The sequence below is a fragment of the Onychostruthus taczanowskii genome, unplaced genomic scaffold, assembly GCF_017590055.1.
Source record: "Onychostruthus taczanowskii isolate IOZ18803 unplaced genomic scaffold, ASM1759005v1 scaffold1, whole genome shotgun sequence".
NCBI lineage: Eukaryota > Metazoa > Chordata > Aves > Passeriformes > Passeridae > Onychostruthus > Onychostruthus taczanowskii.
In genome coordinates, this window is record NW_024496525.1 from 35,368,231 (window position 1) to 35,391,414 (window position 23,184).

The 23,184-nt window shown below is 43.5% G+C and overlaps 2 protein-coding genes across 4 annotated transcripts in view; one reads left to right on the forward strand and one right to left on the reverse strand.

Annotated features, from left to right (window-relative positions):
* SLC38A6 (solute carrier family 38 member 6) overlaps positions 1-15,080 on the reverse strand; it is a 37,715-nt gene extending 22,635 nt beyond the window's left edge. Inside the window, exons 1-5 of one of the 2 annotated variants that reach the window (XM_041400518.1) lie at positions 14,908-15,080; positions 14,291-14,412; positions 13,517-13,590; positions 9,462-9,514; positions 6,568-6,607 (exon numbers count right to left, since the gene is read on the reverse strand). In XM_041400518.1, the coding sequence (XP_041256452.1) occupies positions 6,568-6,607; positions 9,462-9,514; positions 13,517-13,590; positions 14,291-14,412; positions 14,908-15,066 (448 nt within the window). In that variant the 5' untranslated portion in view covers positions 15,067-15,080. The remainder of the gene's footprint in view (positions 1-6,567; positions 6,608-9,461; positions 9,515-13,516; positions 13,591-14,290; positions 14,413-14,907) is intronic. The other variant, XM_041400527.1, reaches the window with a different exon arrangement.
* Positions 15,081-15,247: 167 nt separating this feature from the next.
* TRMT5 (tRNA methyltransferase 5) lies at positions 15,248-21,872 on the forward strand. 2 transcript variants are annotated; one of them, XM_041401928.1, is made up of 5 exons: positions 15,248-15,298; positions 16,816-17,465; positions 17,760-17,884; positions 19,340-19,994; positions 20,985-21,869. In XM_041401928.1, the coding sequence occupies exons 1-5, from the start codon at positions 15,294-15,296 to the stop codon at positions 21,047-21,049; spliced, it is 1,500 nt and encodes a 499-aa protein (XP_041257862.1). In that variant the 5' UTR covers positions 15,248-15,293; the 3' UTR covers positions 21,050-21,869. The 2 variants fall into 2 exon arrangements, with proteins under 2 accessions (XP_041257862.1, XP_041257854.1); XM_041401920.1 differs by lacking the exon at positions 15,248-15,298 and adding an exon at positions 15,344-15,589 and having other exon boundaries at positions 20,985-21,872.
* Positions 21,873-23,184: the final 1,312 nt, after the last annotated feature.

Sequence of the window (23,184 nt, forward strand, 5' to 3'; positions counted from 1 at the left end):
AGTCATGTATCCTTTGCCCCAAATAACAACCTGTACCTCACTTCCCTGACTCAGGTTGTGTTGTAGAAATGAAACCTCAGTTCCCCTTGGCAGGCTTGATGTGCCACGGAAGGAAGAGATTCCACAGCCCCAGACTGAGCTGTGACACAAGAGAACACAACAAGAAGCACAACATCCTTGTGCTCTGCTTTTCCCTGAAATACTGACATGAACACCCATTCCAGCACTGAGGGACACAGCTCTCCTGCAGAACAAACCCTGTGCAATGGCCTGCTCTGAGGCTGCAGCAACAGGGGGATGCCACAAGGGCTGAACTAGAACTGTGAGCAACCTTCACATGGTCACTTGCTGATTTTCAGGTTCTGAATTTGCATGTATTATGTTAGTTGGAGGTAATTTTCAGTATGCACCAAGAGCTGCTTGAGGGAGAACAGTTCTGAACTTCACAACAGGCCTTGACACACCAGAACTCAGCAGAAATCATAATTATGTTATTAGTTTATTATTCTGTACACTTACACTGCGTTGAAAGCAGTAAGAAATATTGCTCTTAAAATACCTATCACTTTGCCATGATCTGAAAACTTGGTATTAGCTTTGACAGAAAAAACAAAAAGTTTATTAAAATATAAAAGAGTAATTGCTTTACACTTCCATTACTACAGCCTGCAGTGCCAGCATGAGCTGTGACTCTATAAATACACACAGCATGCATAAATTATTCAGAATGTCTGTGCTGTGCTACCAATATTGTTTAACACTGACCATATGTGCACCTATCTGAAAAAGCAGTTGCTAGAGAAAAGGTTGTTTTTTAAATAGTCCTCAAAATACCTCTTCTGAGGTAGCCCAAACTTCAAATATGTGGGTGGCTGTTTGGTTAAAAGAAAAAAGTATAACTTTTTCTTACTATCCTGCCCAAAAAGAGACCAAGTACTAAAGTCCACAGCAAGGATGTCAGAGAATGTACAATAAACTTGTAAGTAAACATAGAATTTATGGTGATAAATCCCTTTAAATCATTTCATTGAAGGGACTGACTCCTCTAGTTAGCTTCTCCTCATCTGCCACAGTAGATGATGGTATTGGAGCCCTGTAAGGATGGCTTGCAATTTTAAGCACTGTGCAAAGATGGAAACAAGCTCCCCTCCAAACTTCCCCCAGGAGAAGAGAGGGAATTACTGGTTTTAATATGTCCTCTTAGTGGAAGCTTAAAAAAGAGTGTTGGGATAATTTATCTGGTTTTAAATACAGATGTAGAATGGAGTGTGTGACAGAAGATGCAATCCTTGTTCATATGGAGAAATTCCAAAAACTGAAACAGGCTAATTTCTTTGCTTGTCCTTCTATTATGGAAACTCATCCTAATGAATTTCTGTTCCCCTGCTTCCTTTTTCTTCTATCTTTAGCTCTTACCTGAACTAGTCTGGAATTTACCTATGGTAAGCTTAAAAAACAAACAAAAAATTATTATTATTGTACATGGAACACACAGGCAGCAGACTTATTTTGGTAAAATTTCATTAGTCATAATTGTACATTTATGCTAAAAAAAATAGAAAAGTTTCCTACATAGCTCATCACATATTCCATTCTGTAGTACAGCTGCAGGTTGGTGTCTCTGTAATTTACTTTTTTTTCTATTATTTAAAGAACAATAAAGAACAATATCAAACCTTCCATTCACTGCAATAGGAAAACACAGGAGCATGGGTCATCAATTGTTAAATTAGTACAGGAGCTGACAAACCTGCCCTTAATTAAGGCAGCTCTGCACTGGAAATCCTCACTTTGAATCAGTCAGGATAATTAGGCTTTCAGGTCAAAAGTAAACCTTGCTGTGAAAACAAACATTTGAGTTTGTTTGAAAACAGAATTAGATTTCCCATACTTAAAGGAAGCTCAGTAATTTCTTAAGGTATTAACGATGCAGGTCTCAGCATGAAAAAAGCTGTATTTTATTTTATTCCTCCATGATTTGCACCATTCATTCATTTTCAGACTTTCTGGAGTATTGTTCTCACTGATTACACAAAGGTTATATTCCCATCCACCCCCTCAGTCTGAAAAAATATTTGCTTTATTTAAAATGTTGCAAACATGTTTAGAACTAAACTGCAGAATGGATCAACTTGATGAGGGGAGGAAAAAAACCCACAAAATAAAATAATTTGCAATTTAAAAATGCCCACTTAGCTTGATAAAAAGAGGGGTTTATTAGTCTCTGCACAGTGCCTCCAAGCAGGCACTCACAGAAAGCATGCACACACACACAGATATATATGTACATGGGGGGAACTAAATGAAATATTTCACTGTTTACCCCAGAAAAACAAAGGGGAGGGGATGTGGAAGGCAGCAGGAGAAGCTCCCGAGGCGCCGGGCTGCCGGCAGCTCTCCCGGGAAGGCAGCCCAGGCCAGCAGAGGGTGGTGCTGCTTTTTTGAAATATCTGCTTTGCACAGCGGCTACGCCTCTCCATTGATTCCGGGAAGCTTGAAAAATACCAACCACGCGATTGTAAATACTTCTTTGGGGTGTCTTACACTCCCAGCAGGGTCTCTGTGTATTGTCTGTCACCTTGACTGTATTAACAGGCCATAAAACTGACAGAGCAGCATCACCCATTGGAAGGAATCCTGTCACTCCCAGTCACTGCCTGCAGCGTTCAGGCAGTGCTGGGGATAAAAATTGCTCCAGGGTCACAGAACGAGCTTTTTTCCCCCATCACTGATTCCTACACAGAAGAAAAATGTGTACCTTTGAGGACACCTTATCTCCAGAATATGGAAGCAAAGAGCAAAAAAAGCACCAGTTATAGAAATGACATTGAATTAAACTGTATATAAGAAAACAAATAATTCTTTGTAAAAGTAAGATAGCTGTCTGGAAAGTTTAGTTCCAAAGAATGACTGCAATGGCAACCTGGGGACAAGCCAAGGCAGGTTATCTGAAGAAAATGAAAAAACAAATACGTATTGCAAAAACCCTCACAGAGACCACCTAAGCTATGTGGTGGTACTGCAGCAGGTTGTACTGCAGCACTTCATCCCACTGTTAATAAATTTTAAATGATTAAACTCTCGTTCTCAGCAGTCTGGACTGATGTTTGTGTGCATCACAGCCACCAGGCCCTCTGGGCCCAGCCACATCTCAGCAGCAGTGACCTTCAGCTGATGGCAGCCCCAGCCTGGGAAGCACGCTGCAGAACTCCACATGCTTCCTGCTAACCTCAGTGCTGGCACTGCTTAGTGCTGGCAACGGGCTGAGAGCTGCTCTTGTGCAATGCTTTATTGTGTTTGTCTCCATTTTTCCACCAGCCTTGCTAAAAATCAGCCCTTCTCTATTACACATGCTTTAGGAGCGCTCAAGATTTTCTCTTGGGTACGTGGCTGTGGACTGTCCTCCTTTTCAGTCACAGAAAGGACAGTTCTAGAAGGAGAAATTGCTGTCCTCCTTCCTCCCCTGCTTCAGAAAGCACCTAGGAATCTCCCAAAACTTCCTTGGTGGGGAGAGGGAAGGGCTGTGTGTGATTCCCAGGCATGGCTCTGGCCCACTGTGCCTCATCCATCACTTCCTAGAAGCACAGCACTATTAAACAATAGCAGGGAACCCATCCAACTCCAGCTGCTCCTGGGAAGGATGACATGAAGAGCCAGCAGAGCCATGGAACTCAGCATTTCCAGCAGGAGCCTCCCTCTCCTCTTGTGTGCCTCCAGGCCTGCAATTCCTCAAGGGCTCTCCCCCTTCTTTGAGGGCACCTGACACCATCTGGGACCCCTCAAGATCCTCTTCTTCACAGCAGGTGAGAATTGGACACAGGGAAGATCACTCCAGAGGAAGATATGTGTGACAGGAAAGGGTTGGGAGGAGCAGATGAACAAACCTGAGCAGCCTGGCAAGTGCAATTTGACAGTTCCCTTTTTCATGTGCTCTCTGCACCCACACACCAAGCAGCCCTGTCAGGATCAAGGCAGTTCACGTGATTGTTTACATTAAAGGGCTGCTGGATTGGGTCAAAAAAACTGAGAAATGGAATGTAAAAATTAGCAGCACTATCCCATTCAATACTGTGTTTTCTCTCATTAACAAATACCTATTTTACAAGAACACACTCATTATAAAGAAAGCAAGGCAAATGTTCTCCAAGTTTAGTCACTCTAAGCTCATATTCTATAGTTAGGGTATTAAAATTATTCTAATTTTAGATTTGGATATTGAAAAGTCAACTCAGTATCCTGGTGCATCCTTAGTTAATCTTGGATTAACTTTAATGGATTTTGGTATTTGATTTGTGTTACACGGATTAACTAAATGCCTTCAAAGGGACAATTAAAAATCTGCAGGAAAAGTTGAATACTCATGTCAGAGATGCATGCTAAAATTCCAAACGATGTACTTGAAAACTGAACCTTAATTTGACCAATCAGTGCTTTCCTGCAGCTGTACAAAAATGTTTATTTTTTCCCTTAGGTATCCTGGTAATAGAAAAAATCAATTCCCCTGTCTACACAAATCCCTGAGTGTATGCAATTAGAATGTAAAATTCCAATTTGCACATTAAGCTTTCTTTTAAAAAAACACAAAGATGACAAATTGGAAAGCATAACTATTAGAATTATTACCAAAATGCTCTCTCCACCACAAATTAATGTAAATCACTTCTGCATTTAGGCTATTTTTAGAAGGGATCAGAGCAAACTTGAAAAAAAGCCCAGACTAGATGCAGATAGTGGCAATAACCCTGGTAAAGTTGCTTAATCACAAGCCATCTTTCATTATCTCACGCTCTCTAATCACTTCTGAAATAAGATACCGTATGATGCAACGCACCCAGGTCTGATGATGTTAGAGGTAACACAAAACAATTTTATTTTTAGCCTTCCTCTGAAATCAAAGATGTTGACAGAGTCTGGATGTCTGCCCAACAGGCACCGTGCTCCTGGTTCCTTCAGCCAGACAGAAAAACAGAAAGAGGGGAACACAGCAAACCAGGCTGAGCCCAGGTTTTACACTTAATCCCAGCATGGATCCCACTCAGGAAAAACTACACTCCACACTTCTCCCATGTAAAATCTGCAGAAGGACCAGAAAGACAAGAAAAATTCTTTTCTTTCCATGCAGTTCTTTAAGAGCCAAAGCTGTGTGAGAAGTAAAGAGAACTCTTCATATCTTATTTTTTAGGAGCTGTCAGCCTGCAGCACAGTCACCTTCAGAGCTGGTCCTGCCATGGGGACTGCAGCATCCAGCATGCACTGGTTTGGGGCTCTAGAGTTACTGAGCTGAATTTTATTAAGAATGGCACAGAGGAAGTTATGAACTGTGATGAGGAAGAAATGAGAGTCGTGTTTCCTCTGACAACAAAATCTTGTACACGATCCCAGAATCTCCAGAACCTGCTCTGTGTGCCTCTCCTTCTCTTGTACTGTTTATTTAGAGTTCCACTCAAATGGAAAAGGAAATGAAAAGATTTGTTCATTGCTACAGAACATCCTCTAAAACCTGTATGAATAAATAGTCCTTAATCTTGGAATTGCTATGGTCACTCCTGCCTAAAATTAATGCTTGGATTTTTAGAGCCATTTCATTTGGGCAGCTTTTATTATATTGGAACTTTTAGTACAAGAAAATATTCCAAGTTTATCATGAAAGCACAGTTACTTTGTCTAGTTCTAGGTGCTCAGACAGTGACAAAAAACAGCAATCACTGAATTATCTGGACTTGACAGTAAATCTTAAAGGAAAGAAGAACAGCACTGGAATGCTGTTTCCTTCAATTGATGTATGTGAACATGGGTATCCCATGGTGGTAGGGAACAGAGGAGGGAGCTTTCAGATAATTCCTTCATTTAAAAGAAAGCATCCAAAACATTTACAACAAAATAAAAATTCAAATTGTTCCAGGAGACTTCAAACTGTTCTACTTTCAGACAAATAATTTCTAAACACTTAGTGACTGTAAAGTATGTGAGTATACCTGTGTAAGAGTCCAAGTACAAAAACAGAGAGTGTTATTTTATTATGCCATGTACCAAGGAAAACAAAATAACTAACAGTGGAAGTGGACAGCCCACATGATGTAAGTCAGGAAAATAAACTCCCCCCAAAAAACAAGTTATTGAGCTAAAAAAAGAAAGCTCCCATTAATGCAAAACATATGAAACATCATAGCTAAGTAAACATTCACTTGCTGCACAAATCACTAAAATGCACAAGCAGGTTCCAACAGCAAAACCCAAAACACATGATCTGATAAAATGCAGCTACCAGATACAAATGTAGAGAGCAGCAGAGAGGAGATGCTGCTTCTTGAGCTGCTTTCAATGAGCAGTGCAGCTCTAAGGGATGTGCTCCACATCCTGGGATGCAGCAACAGGCAGAGAAACAACCCCCAAAATTCCTGCATCTATCCCACAACTACAGCCCTTCTGCTCAGCACCATCACAAGAGCCCTTCCCTTTTCTGTCCTTTTAATCAGTTTCTTAAAAACACTTTAATTATTGCCTTTGGTGCTCGTGGAGCTTTGAAGCCTGTCACAGATTTAATATTGAGCATATGAAGTCTCTTACCTCCAATATTCTGGATAATTATTGTAGTTGCAACAAGGACCTATAAAAAAATTGATTTCTTTAGAAAGGGTAAGAAGGATAACTAAAATCATATGTCTACAGCAGGCATAAACCACATGTGTATTATCTTAAACACACCAGATGGAGCAGTGATAAGAAGTCCTGAAAGGAAGGGAATCTTCTCCTTAGTGAGGAGTTTAACACATGGAAACCAGCACAATCTAAAATGAACCTGGAAACAAAAATTCTTCCTGAAAATATCACATTTTTATCCTGAGACAAAGCAAGAGTAATTATACAGTGAAGCCTGCTGTGCATAAGAGAAGGTTTTTAAATCACTGAAAACATAAGTACATTCTAACTGGTATCAGGTGAATAAAAATGAAAATTATAATTTATCTCTGAGAAGACAGACAGCAGAGATTTTTTCAAGCTCAAGTGCACTTCCTCAGTCCTGAATATTTTTGACTGTCAGGAACGACCTTGCTTTTTAAACTTGTAAAGCAGATAGACTTTTCCTTAGCACTTGTGATTATTCATACTGGACTGATATGGAAGCAAAAATTATTAAAGGCTATTTAAAGACTCATCTGAATAAAAAAAAAAATTATTCTAATAACTAAAAAAAAAAAAAAAACCAACCCTAAAAATGGCTAAAAAGTTTTTCCAATGTTTTCTTTTCAGTTTAGCTCTAAAATACCATGATCATGAGCTTCAGTCTTCTTTCTGCACACTGCTCTTCTTGATACAGGACATTTCCTAAATGAGCACTGCCATTAAGTCAACTTGGAAAAAATTAAGCTACAGTAATGAGAAGAAGTACAAATTTGGATTTTTGGAAAAAAAAAAAAATTCAAATTTTAAATTAATTCAAAGTCAATTTGAAATTCACCCAGGAAAGGAAGAAAAAAATATGTTATCTTGGAATTTGCCATAGATGGAAACAAATAGTTCACACCTTTGGAAAGGAAGAATCAACAATCTTCCAACAGCAGAATATTTCCATTCTTACAAATCCCAGAAAAATACACTTGAAAGGAAATCACCAGGATGAGTACCTGCTCTACTTCAAGAGTAGTTAACCAGCAGTTTACTCAAGCTAAGCTGCCAGTTAAAGCCAGGTCCTACACTGGCCTGGCAGCATCATCCCCTATGTGTGAGGCAGAACTAAGCAATGCTGCAGAGAAAAAAAGCAAAAAAAAAAGTCATCTGTGCCTGACTGAAGTGAGAACTATTCAGGGACAGATGAGAATTCAGAATGGTTGTGGTGAAGTAGAAAAGCCTAAAAATCAACAAGATCAGTAAAAGGCATTCAGGAAACAGACCTCAAATACAGGACTTAAAGAGTTACTGGATTGCAAAGAGAAAACAGTCTGAGAAAACACACTGAGAAGCAGCAAAGCCTGTCTTGCAGGCAAGTTTTAAGAAAAGTGTATAAATATCAAAGATGCTTCAGCAACAAATACAACTGCTCCAGAAAACATCAGTTCACCAGGAAAGCCTGGTGAACTTTGATTATTTCATCAAAAGGACAGCTTCCCAGCACAGAAATATTCCAGTGCTCTCCATGCACACTGAAAATAAAAGGCCAGATAATTTTCAGCACAGATTACTTAAACTACAAATAATGAAACAGTATATTAAGAAAATTAAAAAAAAATACATACATTGACTATGATGTGAAGCTGTGAAATCTCCTTCACTTAAACTTTTAATTAACAGATTAGACAAGCATCTGCCAAGAATGGTTTATGTATGTTCAGCCCTGCTTCAGGGCAAAGGCAGAGGAAGTCACATTTTAGTTTCTACTTAAGCTCTACATTTCTATGACTTTTTCAAGTAATGGCTCATGGCTGATGTGTACAGAACAGGTCCTGTAAAAATAACTACGTTTTATTCCTTGCTATTATCAAGACTTATTATCTCTTGAGGTTGATCACTTGTTAATTTAATCAATAAATATTGATCCACAGACTACACTCATCTGCTTATTAATGCTAATGGAAGCCTTACAAACACCTGATAGCTCAGGTTTAATTCTCACTGACATTTAGATAAAAGAAAGCAGTCTCTAACCTGTTAAGGCTAACTAATTTTAAAACGTTTGCACTCTTACAGTAAAACATTAAAATCACACTCATGTGTGGTAAAAAACCTGTTTTCAGCCAGGTTTAACTGAACACAGAGCACAGAATTCACAATATTAAATGTGCAGTATTCACAGGCAGTAACATCACTATTAGGAGAGATTCACACCACACTACCAAAAAAATAACAGCTAACATTTTGGTTACTCTTATATCAGAAATGGTTGTGTCTGATGGTGGTTTTGTTTGGTTACTTTGGTCTTTTGAGGTTTTTTTTTATAATCATGAGATAAAACAAGTAAGAAATATTCATGTGAAGAGCTTATTAAACAAAAGGAAACAAATAACATGCATCCTATGTACTCTTAGCTGTTTCTTTTTGGAAATGACATAAAAAGCCATCCCTTATCTTAGATCCCTATGGAATGCTGAAACACCAAGAGCAAATCCATCACCTACTGTCTCTTAACAGTTTTAAAAGAGAAGCAGGACTGTACTAAATCTGAACCTTGAGCCAACCTGACAACAATGCCAGTGAGCAGATTTGTACAGACAACTAAAAGTGAACACTCTGACAGGAAAAGAGCACAAAATCTTGCATTTAAGGAGTGTAAATTTAACTGAAGTTGGGTTTCCACAGAGCAGACACACAAACTGAAACCAAATGAAAAGCTTCAGGCTGCAATGGATTTTTCAGCATGCTGTTAGTAATATACTATTAATTTCATTTATATTTATTATGCAAAGAACATTTGCATATCAGAAGCATGAGACCTAGAAGAAAAACAGGTAAAAATGAATACTCACCCTTCCAGTTGATCCAAATGCAAAAAGGCCAAGGTCTTCATAAGAAGTGACAGCTGTTGGTAAGGGAAAAAAAGAAAAGAGCTAAAATATCTCTAATTTGAAAAGCCTGAAAGCTCTATTTTTGACACTTTTTTTCCCCTTTTTAAATTAATAAAATTCAGAATTGAAATAGTATTTCATAGCAATTTTTTTACTTACAAAATAGCTTTTACATTCATCTGTACTCCTGCTACAAAACACAGCTCTATGCTCAAACATTCAGAGACACTTCAGAAACTCAATTTAGTATTTGCAATTGCAATCTTTAAAATATAATACTGGTCCATTAATGGCAAATTGCCTTCTCACAAAGATTTTCTTTGTGGGTGAAGGATTATGTCATTAGCATTAGCAATTAGATATAAGCTATTTCTGTACTTTATTTCTTAAAACAGCAGTTTTTTTTAAAATTAGAATGACAAGAGAAGATACATTTTCATCTTTCTACAAATATAAACATTACCACCTTTCCAGCTTTTAAGAACTAGAGAGGCCTTTTCTATTTTCAACAGAGCTGAAGGTAAACACCTTCTTTGGTTCAAACCTATTATTTAAAAAAACCCAAAAGAAAACCCAAAGCAAAACAAAAATCCTGCCCTTACCTGCACCCCACTTACATAATTACATGAAAACAGCCTGTGGTTTCCTGTATAACTCTGCTGGGTTTTAGCTGAAGCTCATTTCTATTATTGCTGGGACTCATATTAAAGCCTCTCATTGTTATCTGTATTTTGTTATTAGAAACTCGAGCAGTATCAAAAAGATGAAAGTTTTCTGAGAAACACCACTCATTTCTTGGGATAGAACAGAACACCTGTGAATGCCTCAGAGGGTAAAATTCATCTCAGACCCACATCACTGTGCTGTCAGGACACTTGGTTTCTCTTCTGTTTGGTACAACACTGCTCCTGTCACATCTTAATTGAGGGTGAGCTTTTCACACCTGAGTGAAGCCCCATCCTCTGAGTAAATGACACAAGGCTTGGCAGACACAGGCACCTCACAGAGATCAGATGGCAGCACTGGAGCCTCAGACTTAGGCCCAAGCTTAGGTGGTTTTATTTCATTGGAGTTCTGCAAACAATCAGATCAGTGCCCCAGAGGGGAACAGAACAAAACAAAAACAAACAGATAATAAACCCAACAGAACTTTGTGAATTTTCTCATATGATTTCCTCAAGGGCAGTGTTTTCCATTCTGCTCTGCTACAGACACCGGCACACTATGACAATAGAAATGAAATTACAAAATTAAATGGACCAGAGTCAGTGCTCAGCACAAACCTGCATGATACCTAACAAACATAATTAAACAAAAAATATGTCTTACTAGATTTTACCCTGTGTTTTTCCTAATTTTCATTTCTAAAGCAGCTGATCACAAGGGAAAAAAAAGCATTTTAGGTAGCCATATTCATTGCCATTTAAAAAAATCAGAAAAATGTAAATATATTTAAGAGTGAGTTATTTTTCCCACATGGTAATAAACACACAGCACACATGCATGAGGAGTTAAGAGCAAAGAGAACAAAATTTTCCACACAATTCCAAAAGAGCAATATGAAACCTTAGAGTATTTTCTGTAATAACTGTTTCTGTAATCAGTTTAGTCCTGTGAACACTGGGAAGCCCTATTACTTGATCACATTACTTCTGTAATTTCAAGAATATATGGAACAAAATATTTAGTGCAATTTACATAAAGATAAGTAAGTTCTGCCTGATTAGCTTATTTTTTATCATGTTATTAACACTCAATTATCCCTTTAAATGTGAAGGGGCAAGTATAGTACCAGCAATATTTGTGACTGACTCCTGAAATGAAAAGAAAAAAAAAAGCCACAAAACTTCAAAGTTCATCCCACTTAAATTCCCAATTCCTCTGCTGTACAGAGTAATCTTAGCCTTTATCAGCCCAAAACAACACAGGTCATACTGAATTAACACCAGGACAAACACTGACTGAACCAATCTCAACTCTACACTTGGCAATATTTTTTTTGCTAAGCCTTTTGGTCTACACAAATCACTTGATTTTGTCAAAGTCCAGAACAACATAAATGAGTAACTGAAGACACTTCTTTATTTTTGAACTGCAACTAAAATGCCTGTGCTTAATAAATCCTGGCCTCTGTTTGAAATGGAATTAGTGTTAGTGCTTTCCTTTCAGAAGGTGTTTTATAGGTCATCTCTTTACTAAATAATAGTTCACAAACACTTTCAATGGTTTCTCTTCATCACCTTTTAATTTTTTTCTAGCTTGTTTTTAATATAAAAACACTAAAATTTCCTTCCAATTTTTTCCCATGGATTAAGTTTAATATTCTAACACTGTTTAAAAATTAAAATAGATTTTTTAAAGAAAAAGTTTCATTAAGTACTTTGGAATCAAACATGTACAGAGACTTTACTTTGTCAAGGTACAAAGGTTGTATTTCCCACTTTTTAAAGACAATACTCCAAGGAAAAAATTGGAATGCTATCTAACATTTAATTACTTCAGTAGCTGACAGGAATTATATGAAATATAATCTCAAATCTTATTTTAAAAAATCAAAACACAAAAGGTCATAAATCCAACAAACTTATCCAGACATATTTCTGATGCAAGTCCTACCTGCCAGCATTAGGTGATAACTAATTATTAGTTTCAGACTAGAGGAATTCTTCATCCTGACACTTCACCTGCATGCATTTCAAAAATGCTTTCCTGAGGTGGACTCTTGCCTTTGGACAAGAACTGAGGAATTAAACCCTTCTTGTATATCAGGCCTCTGAGTTCAGAACATCCAAACTCTTCTCACTTCAATAAACTTAAATCCTTAGTTCTCCCCCTCATCATAATTCTTTTGCAAGAATCTCTTTAATTATTTTTTTTTACTACACAACAGCTTAATGCACTTAATGTCCATAAAATACAGAACTTTTCACCTGAAGTAAGAGGTTAAAAAGGCCACTAAAATTACCTGAAGTTCCCCCTTTTTTTTGCTTCTCATGTACCTCTCTAGCTTCATTTTTCAAGTCCTGATTCCTTTCTAATAAGCAGCACTCCAAAAGGAGAAAAAAATTACCAAAGACTTAATCCCAAATAACCAAGCAGCCAACAATACCAACCAAAAAAGTAACCCTACCTCTGAGGGGGTGTTTTTTAAGAATGTTTGAAGAAGATCACTCAACAGGTGGGGACAGGAGCAGCAGATCTAAGAAGAATCAGGAAGCAATCATCTGAGAGACCAAAGGCAGCTAAAGAAAACAAAGGAAAGAGGCAGAAGCTTTCTCCCACCACCTTTGAAAAGAGAGGAAATCAGATGAGAGGGAAACAATAAGCAGGGAGACTTCCTGCTGTAACATGATCTTTGTGTGGGAGAAGTCAAGGAAGGACTCAGTTGTCCCAGCAGCAATTAAAAGAAGCAGGAATTACAACAGGAGCAGATTTGAGTGCAGGTATTAGAATGGGCTGTTTGAACTGTCTCAAAGCAGGGCACTTTCCAAGGGCTGCAACAGGACTTCTCATTCAGCATCAAAAATGCTCTGTAAGCTGCATCTCTGAAGCACCATGAGAATAATGATAATCCAATATGACTGAAAAACCTCTAAGGTATCCATTTCAAACCACGGACAAAAACATATGTACTACTCCTAGGAGAATGAAAGGCTGCTATTTTATTGCTCTTAATCATTCACTGAAAGCAAAAGCACACACTGAAATAGTGAGGTTCAGCCACCACAAAATAATTTTGCTGCAGAGGTACAGGATCTCTCTGGAAAGATAAGAGAGGTATTTGGAAAAAAATAATTTAAAAAATCAGAAACCAGTCAGTTTGACGTTGGTTTTGCATAAAAAGACTCAAAATCCTGTTTTTAAATGTCAGATATTAATTGTTAAAAACATGAAATATTTAAAGGTCAGTCAATCAGACACCACTGTTAACTACAATCTTTACACTGAGTCACGTCTCTGTGTAAAACTGAGGAAATATTTCAGAGCTCACTGTTACAGAAATCCTTTTCACTTACCAGTCTGAGTGCACATACTGAGCAGAAGAAACACAGAGTAAGAAGCAAGGCTGGCAACAATCAGCAGCAAGACACTAAAAACCACAAAATATTCACAATTAAGCACTTTTACAGTACAATGCACTTTCCGGCCTTAAGAATGCTACTCTTGCAAGAACTAGGCTACAAGATTTCCTCATTTTATGGCTTTTATCTGCTGACTGTGGTTCACGTGGTCTCCCATCTTCCCAGTACTTGCCAAGTTGCCCTGATGTGTGGATTACAGAATGGCCAACCACGGGAGTTTGTGTGTGCACAAATACACAAACACATCCCTCAGTGAAGAGAAGCCAATGCTTAGGAAATGGTCAAAGTGACAATTCCAGTGACTTTGGCCCCATTACCCACAGGTCAGCACTTGCAACAAGCAGAAGTGCAAACAAAAGCACGAGCTGATTCCCAGTTTTCAGCCACATATCCACCCTATTCCACAAGGCCCATTGCTGGAGCTAAAGGAGATCACAGTTCTGAAAGGAAAATATCAATCTCTCAGGGGTAATGGCCAAGAAATTGCCACCCTGTGGTAATTTAATGCAACATCTGGGTAGGACTTCTATTAGGTCAGACGTCAATGACTAAATCAAAAAGGGGAAGATCTTAATCAACAATTCTGAAAGGCACAAGCTATTTATTTCTTCCTCAGATTTGCACAGGAGTCTCAGTAATCAAGTTTTGTTCAATTTAAACTTACAAGGGGAGTTTAAAAACGAGTATATGTAGAAACTGAAAGCTTACCTAAACCCCAAGATCCCTGTGTTGGCCATGGCATAGGATAAGCCAAGTATCCCACTGCCCATGATTGCATTCATTAAGTTAAACACCGAGAAAGCAAAGGAAGAACCATGACTTGAAGAACTCTGTGAATAGGACAGAAAGAAAAAAAAAAGTACAATTAGCCAAACAGGTCTTTTGATCTTTCCTAAAATTAAATTCAAGGGAGGGGACAACAGTCAACTTCTCCTTCTTTAATCGGAAATCTCACTTCTCGTTCTAGAACGACTCAAATCCTTGCGCACACACAAGGAAGGGTTTGCGCGCCGCCCCGTGCGCATCTCCAGACGCCCACAGCTGCGGAGCACAGCAGGATTCCCGGCTGGCAGCAGCCTCTCCCTGCGGGCTCCAGCAGTGCCCACGGCAGCGCTTCCAGCGCTCCGCACGCAGGGAACCGAAGGGATCGGGAGCAGCCACGGGGCTCCTTCCCCCGCTCCAGGTGTTATCCCCTCCGCGGTGCCGTCAGCGCGGAGCCGCCCCGCACGGCCCCGTCCCGCCCGCCCTGCGAGCCCGCGCTCCCCGCGCTTCCCTCAGCACCCAGCGCAGCCCCCTCAGGGCGCTCCCTGCCCGCCGCCCCTCACACGCACGCTGCCCGGCGGCGGCGGCAGCAGCGGGGCGGTCTCCCGGTCCTCCTCCTGCTCCTCCTCGTCCTCCTGCCGCCGCTCGCGGGCCGACAGGTACCAGCCGCGGGCGGGCAGGGGCCGGACCTGCACGGACCCCCAAGGCGGCGCCGCCGCCATCGCCCCCCGCTCCCGCCGAGCGCCTCCGAGGGGCGGGCCGGGGGCGGGGCCAAAGGGGGGCGTAGTCATAGCGTGGGCGGGGCCACACGCGAGGGGCGGGGCCGTTGCACCCCGCGCCCGCCCCGCCGAGGGGCCATGGAGGGGCGGGGCATTGTGGGCGTGGTCACCGGCCCCGCCCCGCCCGGCGCAGCGGCGATGACGCGCGCGCGCGGCGCGCGGGGCCCGGCATGAGGTGAGGGCGGGGGCGGCGGGGGGGGGGGAGAGAATTCCCTGAGGGGAGAACATTCCCTGAGGGGAGAACGGGATAATCGGGGATCCTGGTGCTGAGGGAAGCGATGGTGTCTGTCCATGGGTGCCTTGGGAAGGTGGCGGCAGTGGCTTCCAGCCGGATCCAGCGTTGCGGGCGGCTCTATCTTACGGGTTTAATCCAGCACCGAGGGGCGACAGGATGAGAGGACATGGCCCCAAGTTGCGCCAGGGAAGGCTTAGTTTGGACATTGGGAAGAATTTCGTCACAGAAAAGGTGATCAGGCATTGGAACGATGTCCGGCAAGGCGGGGAGTCACTGTCCCGGAGGTGTCTGGGGACACATGGGGCGAGGCACCCCGGGCCACGGTGGCTGCTCGGTCACAGCTCGACTCGGTGATCCCAAAAGTCTGTTCCAGGCGATTCGATTCTCTGAGAACCACACCACCCGCAGGAAAATGCCCCAGGAAAGGCAGGGGATGCTCAGGCCTCTGGATGAGGGATGTCTGCTGGCAGCAGGCCTGGGAATGCTGTGCCAAAAGGCTGGCTCAGGGCAGGGGGGCCCGGCCGTGTCCGGAGTGCGGCGGGAGCCGGGATTTGGGCAGGGGTGGGAGCAGGACCGGCCTTGGCAGGGTTGGGCACGGCAGGTCTGTGAAGGACGGAGCACACGGCCTGCTGTTACCCTGGAGAGGGGCAGGGCTGAGGGAGGCAGCAAGAGAAGCGATTTCCTGGCAGAGCCTCTCTCTCAAAACAAGCTTTTAAAAAAGTCAGGAGAAGCGCCAGCCTCCAGCGCCGCCTAAACCATTGGTTCCTGCCTTGGAGCCGCCAGTGCCAAGGCAGAAAACTGGGCCCTTTTGGTCTGTCTCTAGTGGAGGAAACCATTTAGAGAAGCGTGAAGCCACTTTTCAAGTTTCCATCCTGTAGTTGAACCAGGGCTCAGTGGCAGGAACAGACATTCCTGATGCTCCTCTGGACCTTATGGGGGACACTGCATTTAATTAATGACCTTTCTGGCATGCACCTCATGGAGCCAAGGTCTCACAGAGCATGGAACTCCTTACCCTGGGGCATGGGAGGCAGAAATCACCAAAGAGGGATCATGACCACTGTTGCTAATAACTGTTTTCTAGCAACCACGGCTTGGTAATGAATTTTACCAGACACAGGAGGGATCCAACAGGAGTAGGATCAAGACTAGAAATCTTTCCATTTGGCTTACTGAGATTAATATCACATTTATTAGAACAAAGAGAGGTCATTGTTTTTTGGCAGGAGGGGATTATCTCGCCGCTTGAAGTCAGTTAGCATTTGAGTCTAAAAGTACATTTGCAAAAGAACAAATTTGCAGCATATATTTCATAATAAAGAGCTTTACTAAGCTATTGTGGATTGTTTGGTACAGATGGAAATTCTGGTTTAAGAGAACAGCAAATCCATGTGATTTGCAGCCTTTTAAATGGAATGATTACATAATGTCTATAAAATGAATAATTTCTCTTCTAGGACTTTGTGGAGGTTGGGATTCTGTGCCAGACTACTGAAAACTAATCATTTTAGGACAGCTGCATCAAATACATCATTTCCAGCAGTTTGGATGCTATTGGCACCACATTCTGGCAGAATACCTGGGCTCTTTGTAGTAGTTAAAAAAACCACTTTGTTCACAATGCCCGAAACCGTGGAGGATAAAACTAATCCAGAACTGTATTTGCCACATCCTGGAGTGCGTGGGATGACACTGCTCAACAGAGAGGCTTTCAAAAGGACAGTGGTTGTTCCAGCTCTTAAAGTCAAGAAAGAAATTGTGCACAGTGTGCTGAAGTCCCTCAAGCAATCAGTACTGCAGCGCCCCGGCCTCAAGCGGGTGGTGGAGGATCCAGAGGATGAGGACAGTAGATTTGTTATCCTGGATCCTCATAAAGTGCCGGAATTCTCATTAGGAGAGCCAGAGCAGCAGGTCCTGAAACAGCTCAGTGTCCCTGCTGAGGTGTGCAAGTACCACCTGGAGCTGAGCTATGAGAATTTCAAGTCGGAGGAGATCCTGCGCGCCGTCCTTCCCGAGGGTCAGGAGGTCACCTCTGGATTCAGCCGTGTTGGCCACATTGCCCACTTGAATCTCAGGGATCACCAGCTGCCCTACAGACACTTGATTGGTAGGTGAAGCAGCTCCTCTCAGAAAGGTTTTTGTGCCATGTTATATTCAAAAGTTGCTGTGCTGAGGGGCACGGTTCTCTCACTGTGGTGCTGTCGCTGCACTGAGCCCTGGGCCCGGGTGAAGTGTGTGCCTTGGAAAGGGCACAGCTGCAGCCCTGGGGCAGAGGGAGGCTGTTCCAACACACACTTACTTTTGTTAATTCAGCTGTAAACAGCAGGTTTGCTCTGGATGTTGTAGAACATTAAAAGGTCCTGGTCCCTCAACCGTAATTATCTCCCACCCTCTCTTTCAGGCCAGGTTATAATGGACAAGAATCCAGGAGTCACCTGTGTAGTGAATAAAACCAATATTATCGACAGCACATACAGGAATTTTGAAATGGAAGTGCTTGCTGGAGAGAACAACCTGGTGACCAAGGTACAGGCCTTTTCCCCCTGGTGTTTTAAATTTAATGTGCTAAAACCCAAAGGAATCTTCTGGAGAGGTGTGATGCAGGGATGCTGCTGAGGCCATTCCTGTGCACAGTGCTCTTCCTGACCCCTGTCTGAGCCTAAGGTTGGCTGTTACTTCTGCATTCCTTTGTCCTGGTCTGCCAAGGGCAAACTCAGCCACAGGGATCACGAAGGCATGTATTCTTCCAAGTTCACAGCCTAGATTTAATGATGTGGATTTGATCTAAGAAAATCCAGTTTCCTGATTTCACCAAGCCTTGTACAGTGGCTGGTACAGAAATTTCTATCTCACCAACTTTGCAACTCGGGCAACATTTTGCCTTTGCCTTTTTCCTCTCCTGTCAGCAGCAAGACAAACCTTCTGTCTCCTCTGCTCTGACATTTATCAGGTGTAATCACTGTGTAACTGCCAAGTGTGCTTCACATAGGGTTTCTTGTCTGTAAATGGAAACTTGGCCACTGCTTCCACAAAAATACTTTCTCTTATCTGTTATCAGCTTTATACTTTCAAAGGAGAAAACATGAGATTTCCAAATAAAAAGTTGAATAGCTTGGTGGAACATCCTGTTCATGCAGAGAGGCCACTGGATTGTCAAGGCAGCAGTGACAAGTGAATATTGCACAGATGGTGTCACCACGCACCCGGACACCGTGGAGCTGCATCCAGGAGTGCAGACACATTCAGAGTGTTTCATGCTGGCAAAGCAAACGATGTGGTGATCTGGATCCCGAGTTACTTTGGAATCAGACAATTCCACATGCTGGTGCAAAGAGAGTATTAGCTTGCATCCCATTCTCATCTGAATAAATACTGCTCCTTTACAGGTCTGTTCTTGAGATAGTGGTCATCCCAAAGCTTGAGTTTGGATCAGCTTCCAGCCTCTGTCACCTTGGGAGATGAAATACAGTATTTTTCAAGCTGCAGAACTGGCTCCCAGTGGCTTTGAATTTGGCTGACTGTTCCTGTTCTTGGGCCTATCATTCTCAGACACTTATTTACTGTGTGCACTTCACAAGGCAGGGCTTGGGGCATCTTTCCAAGGTCTGCTTTCAATAAAGGAGTTGTCAGCCAGCCACAAAGCTCTTGAAAACCCTCAGATTTTTGTAGGGTCATTTTAAGTTGCTGCTTTATTTCCACCTGGTGATTGAGACCTGCGTAAAGCCAGCATAAAGTCAGGATTGACACTGGGGACATGGCTGTTTCTGATGAGTTGATCTGTTACAGATGTTTAAGATGTTTATTTGACTGCATAGCTGATCTGTTTATTTAAGATTCACACATGCTGTCAGTGGGACAGTGCTGATGTACGTTACCTTTCGATAAGGCACCTTCCTTGCTTTTTAATTTTCTTAACTGATAATGCTTCAATCTGCCTGCTCTTTGAACACAGAGGCTTAAGGAAATATTTTGGACTTCCAGGTCAAAGAAAACAACATTGCCTATGAACTGGACTTCTCCAAAGTGTACTGGAACCCGCGCCTGTCCACCGAGCGCGGCCGCGTGGTGCAGCTGCTCAGGGCCGGCGACGTTCTCTTCGACGTCTTCGCCGGCGTCGGCCCCTTCGCCATCCCGGCGGCCAAGAGGAGGTGCCGAGTGTTTGCCAACGACCTCAACCCCGAGTCCTACGCCTGGCTCCTGCACAACTGCAGGCTCAACAAAGTGGACACCAGGGTGAAGGCGTTCAACATGGACGGCAGGGACTTCCTGCGGGGGCCGGTGAGGGAGGAGCTCAGCAGAGAGCTCCCGCTCCCGAGGGAAGGACAGAAACCCGCGTTCCACATAGTGATGAACCTGCCGGCTCTGGCTGTGGAGTTCCTGGATGTTTTCAGGCATCTCTTGGTCGGGGAGCCCTGCAGCCCTGCTGACCTTCCCACTGTGCACTGCTACGGGTTCTCCAAACACAGCAACCCAGCCAGAGACATTCAGGAGCGAGCGGAAGCTGCGCTGGGAACCTCCCTGGCTGGACGCTGTTCCGCTTTCCTGGTGAGGAACGTGGCGCCCAACAAGGAGATGCTGTGCCTCAGTTTCCAGATCCCGGCAGACGTGCTCTACAAGAGGCCGTGCCCTGATGAAGGTAAGGAGCAAACCTCCCACGTGGCACTGGGATTTCAGGCTGCACCTTGTGCTGCCTCAGGCTGGTCCCACCCGCTCAGCCCCGTGGGCGCGCCGAGCGCGGAGGTGGCCGCAGGACCGAGCGGCCGCACGTGTGCGGCAGCTGCAGGGCTCCCTCGCTTTGTAACAGCAGCCTGCTCCTCTGATCCCAGCATGAGCCTCCCCAGAAAAATGGTGGACTGGACAGGATCACCCCACAGGCCGTAAACCAGACCTTTATGCCTCAGGTTGAGGCTGAGGGAGGATGGGGTCTCAGTGATCCTTGTGGGCCCTTCCAGTGCAGGATATTCAGTGGCTCTGTGATCTAATGCCAAGCACACGCCTCTGTTAGCTCAGTCCTTCCGAACTGGAGCTGTGTTTTTGCCCGGATCAGTGCACTTCCAAGGGACTGGTCCCAGCTCTGACCTTCTCCTTATGCTCACACACAGTGAGGTCTGGAGTCACCACCTCAGCAGAATCAGGTTCTGTGCCTGATTGAGTTTAAGTGAGACACAGATACCCTTGGAGATCTTCAGTGCTGGATTTGATTGTTTGTAGGGGTTTTTTTGTTTATAATTGTTCATTTAAGAAACTGTTGGTTTCAGTGATCTTGGGCTTTGCACTACATGACAGAGGGAGCAGAGGGAGGCTCAGTCTGCAGGTACATGAACTGGAGGAAAGGAGGGTTTTATAAATCTTTAATGCCATGAAACTTATTTTTATGCTCTTATTGGGTAGCACTGAAATGTAGGTCAAAATGTAGCTCCATACAGGTTTTTGGAAGGTCTTTTTTGGCTTTCAGTAAAGACCCCCCATTATTGCTCAAAGAGTTTTCATTTGTGACTGTTAATCCTGATTTTACCTCTCATCTCTTCCTGTTAAATCCCTTAAGAGAGCTCCCTTTTCCAGAGCTTGTGGTAGGTCAGTCTGTTTACTGTACATTAAATAAGTTACTTCTTCTAACCTTTTCCAGCAAAACCAGCCTTGAAACGTCTCTGTAGCAGCCAAGATTCTTCAGAAGAGAAGGTACTGAGTTGAAGACCAGAATTATGGTGACCACCTTAGTTTGTGTAAAGGATATTTGGGGTCTCTGTTTTACCCCTTGAGTTATAAGGAGCAGAGCTGTGTTCCCATCGAGTTGCAGCTTTCTTTTGGGAGCCTTGCTTCCTGCAGTCACCTTTTCTTCTCATTGTGGGGTCGATTGAAATTGCTACTACAAAAAATTAAAGCTTTATTCTCTTAGAATAAATGTGTTTTGGTACTTGCCTGCTCTCTGTTGTTTCATGCCCTGTGCTGACTCAGTGGCAGGGCCTGGGGTAGTTTTCTGCTGTAGCGTTTTGATAATGTCCAGGTTGTGGGCAGAACAGACTTTTATGTCTTGTCAGGTCTAGGAAGGTGACTGATACAATCTCTGCCCTGGATTCTCCCTGACAGATGTTCTGGTTTCAGAATATTGGATTATGGTTAGCAGATGCACAAACAGCTCTTGTGTAAGCAAGGTAACCTTTCAAAAGCTTAGCCTGAGATACCAGAGAGCCCAACATCCTGAGGTTTTGAGTAAAAAATTCTTTTTAACACCCAGATTTAGTTAGGGATTAGTTGACTCCTAACTAGTGTTTGCCCATGGTTAGAACCAGAAAGACTTTAATGTCTTTTGCACATTTATAGATGAAGTTCATGCTTACATTGCAGTTCCAGGCTGAAACCAGCACCTGAAAAACAGTTCTGTCCTCCTGAAGCCGTGTCCTCCCGTGCCTTTTGTGCCTCTGCCCTCCCCCAGCTCTCCCCACCTCTGCCTGCTCCCCTGCTGCAGTCCCTGGATGATCTTTCTGGCTGGCTGCTTGTATTCTGCAGGGATTTGAAAAGCCTCTGCCTTTGATTTCCTTTTCTTACCCATCCAAACTATTGTTGGGCAATGTCAACCACAAATAGTTTATTTGGCCGGAGCACTCGGCTCGCCCTCTCAGTTTCAGATATTTTCCCTCAGCCCAGGCTCTGAGCTCACGCCCAGCAGCCAGATGTGTGTCACCCTCCTGGCCCTGCTGCTGCGGCCCCAGCCCTGAGCCTGCAGCCTGCTGCGTTTTTGGTCCTCACCCAAACACCACCAAGGGCCACGGATTTGTTTTGCTGGTGCCTCCATGTGCCGGCCTTTCCTTCCCTTGGCTGCGCGGCCCTCGCAGCCGGGTTCCCGCAGGATTCACTTATCAATCCCCAGGGAGCCTGTCCTGATTCCTCCCTGGCCTGCCCTGAGCCCCAGCACTCCTGCTCAGCCCTTCAGCAGCGCCCTGCAGCTCCAGCCTGTGAGTGCTCTGCTCCCAGGCTCGGCTGTGCTGGGATTCTGCCCCGCTGCTGCTCTGCTGCCTGTCCCGTCTCCTGACACCTCTGCTGCTCTCCAGCTGCTGCCCTCCCCCTTTCCATAAACATCTGAAGGCAGCTCCTGTTCTCTGGGCCCCCCACAAACACTGCTGGAGTGAGAAGTTCCTCCACCACTCTGGAATGGTGCAGCCACCCTGGGATCCTTCCTGACACAGACTGTGGGTCCCTGGGACTTCACATTGCTCCACAGCCCCAGTTTAGGGCTTGGCACCACTGCACCAACCCAAACCAGGCTGGGATCACCATTTCTGGGCCAAGCCTGTAAAATATGTAACTCTGATTTTCACTGAAGGGTCCCAGGGCAGGGAAGGATTTGAACTGGTACAAGTTTTTTTCCCTGAAGGACTGAAGACGGCCAGTGTTACTCCAGCAGCATAACTTCAGATACCAGTCTAGCAGATACATCACTGTGCTCACAACCAGGCTTTTCCAGCTTTCTGTGCAGCTGCCAGTTCTGTGTACAAGAAAAGGCATAATAAATAATAGCCAAGCTACACACAAGTTATTGAGTGCATTGAAATTATAAATATTAATATGCATATGCAGTTCTGCATTCATTAGGACATGACTTGGGGCTTTCCAAAATGAATATGAAGAGATCACTGGGGAGGTGCATCTTTGCCAGTCTGGGTGAGCCTGGGAAAGGGGATAAAGGAGAATAGAGGAGGGAAGGATCTGATCTCCTTACCTCTGCTTTCAGTAACATTCCTTGTCAGCAGCTGTTCTGGGCACAACCGAGGGGATTTCAAAGGACAATGGAAATTTTGCCCCCATTTTCTTTAATAAGAAAACACCAA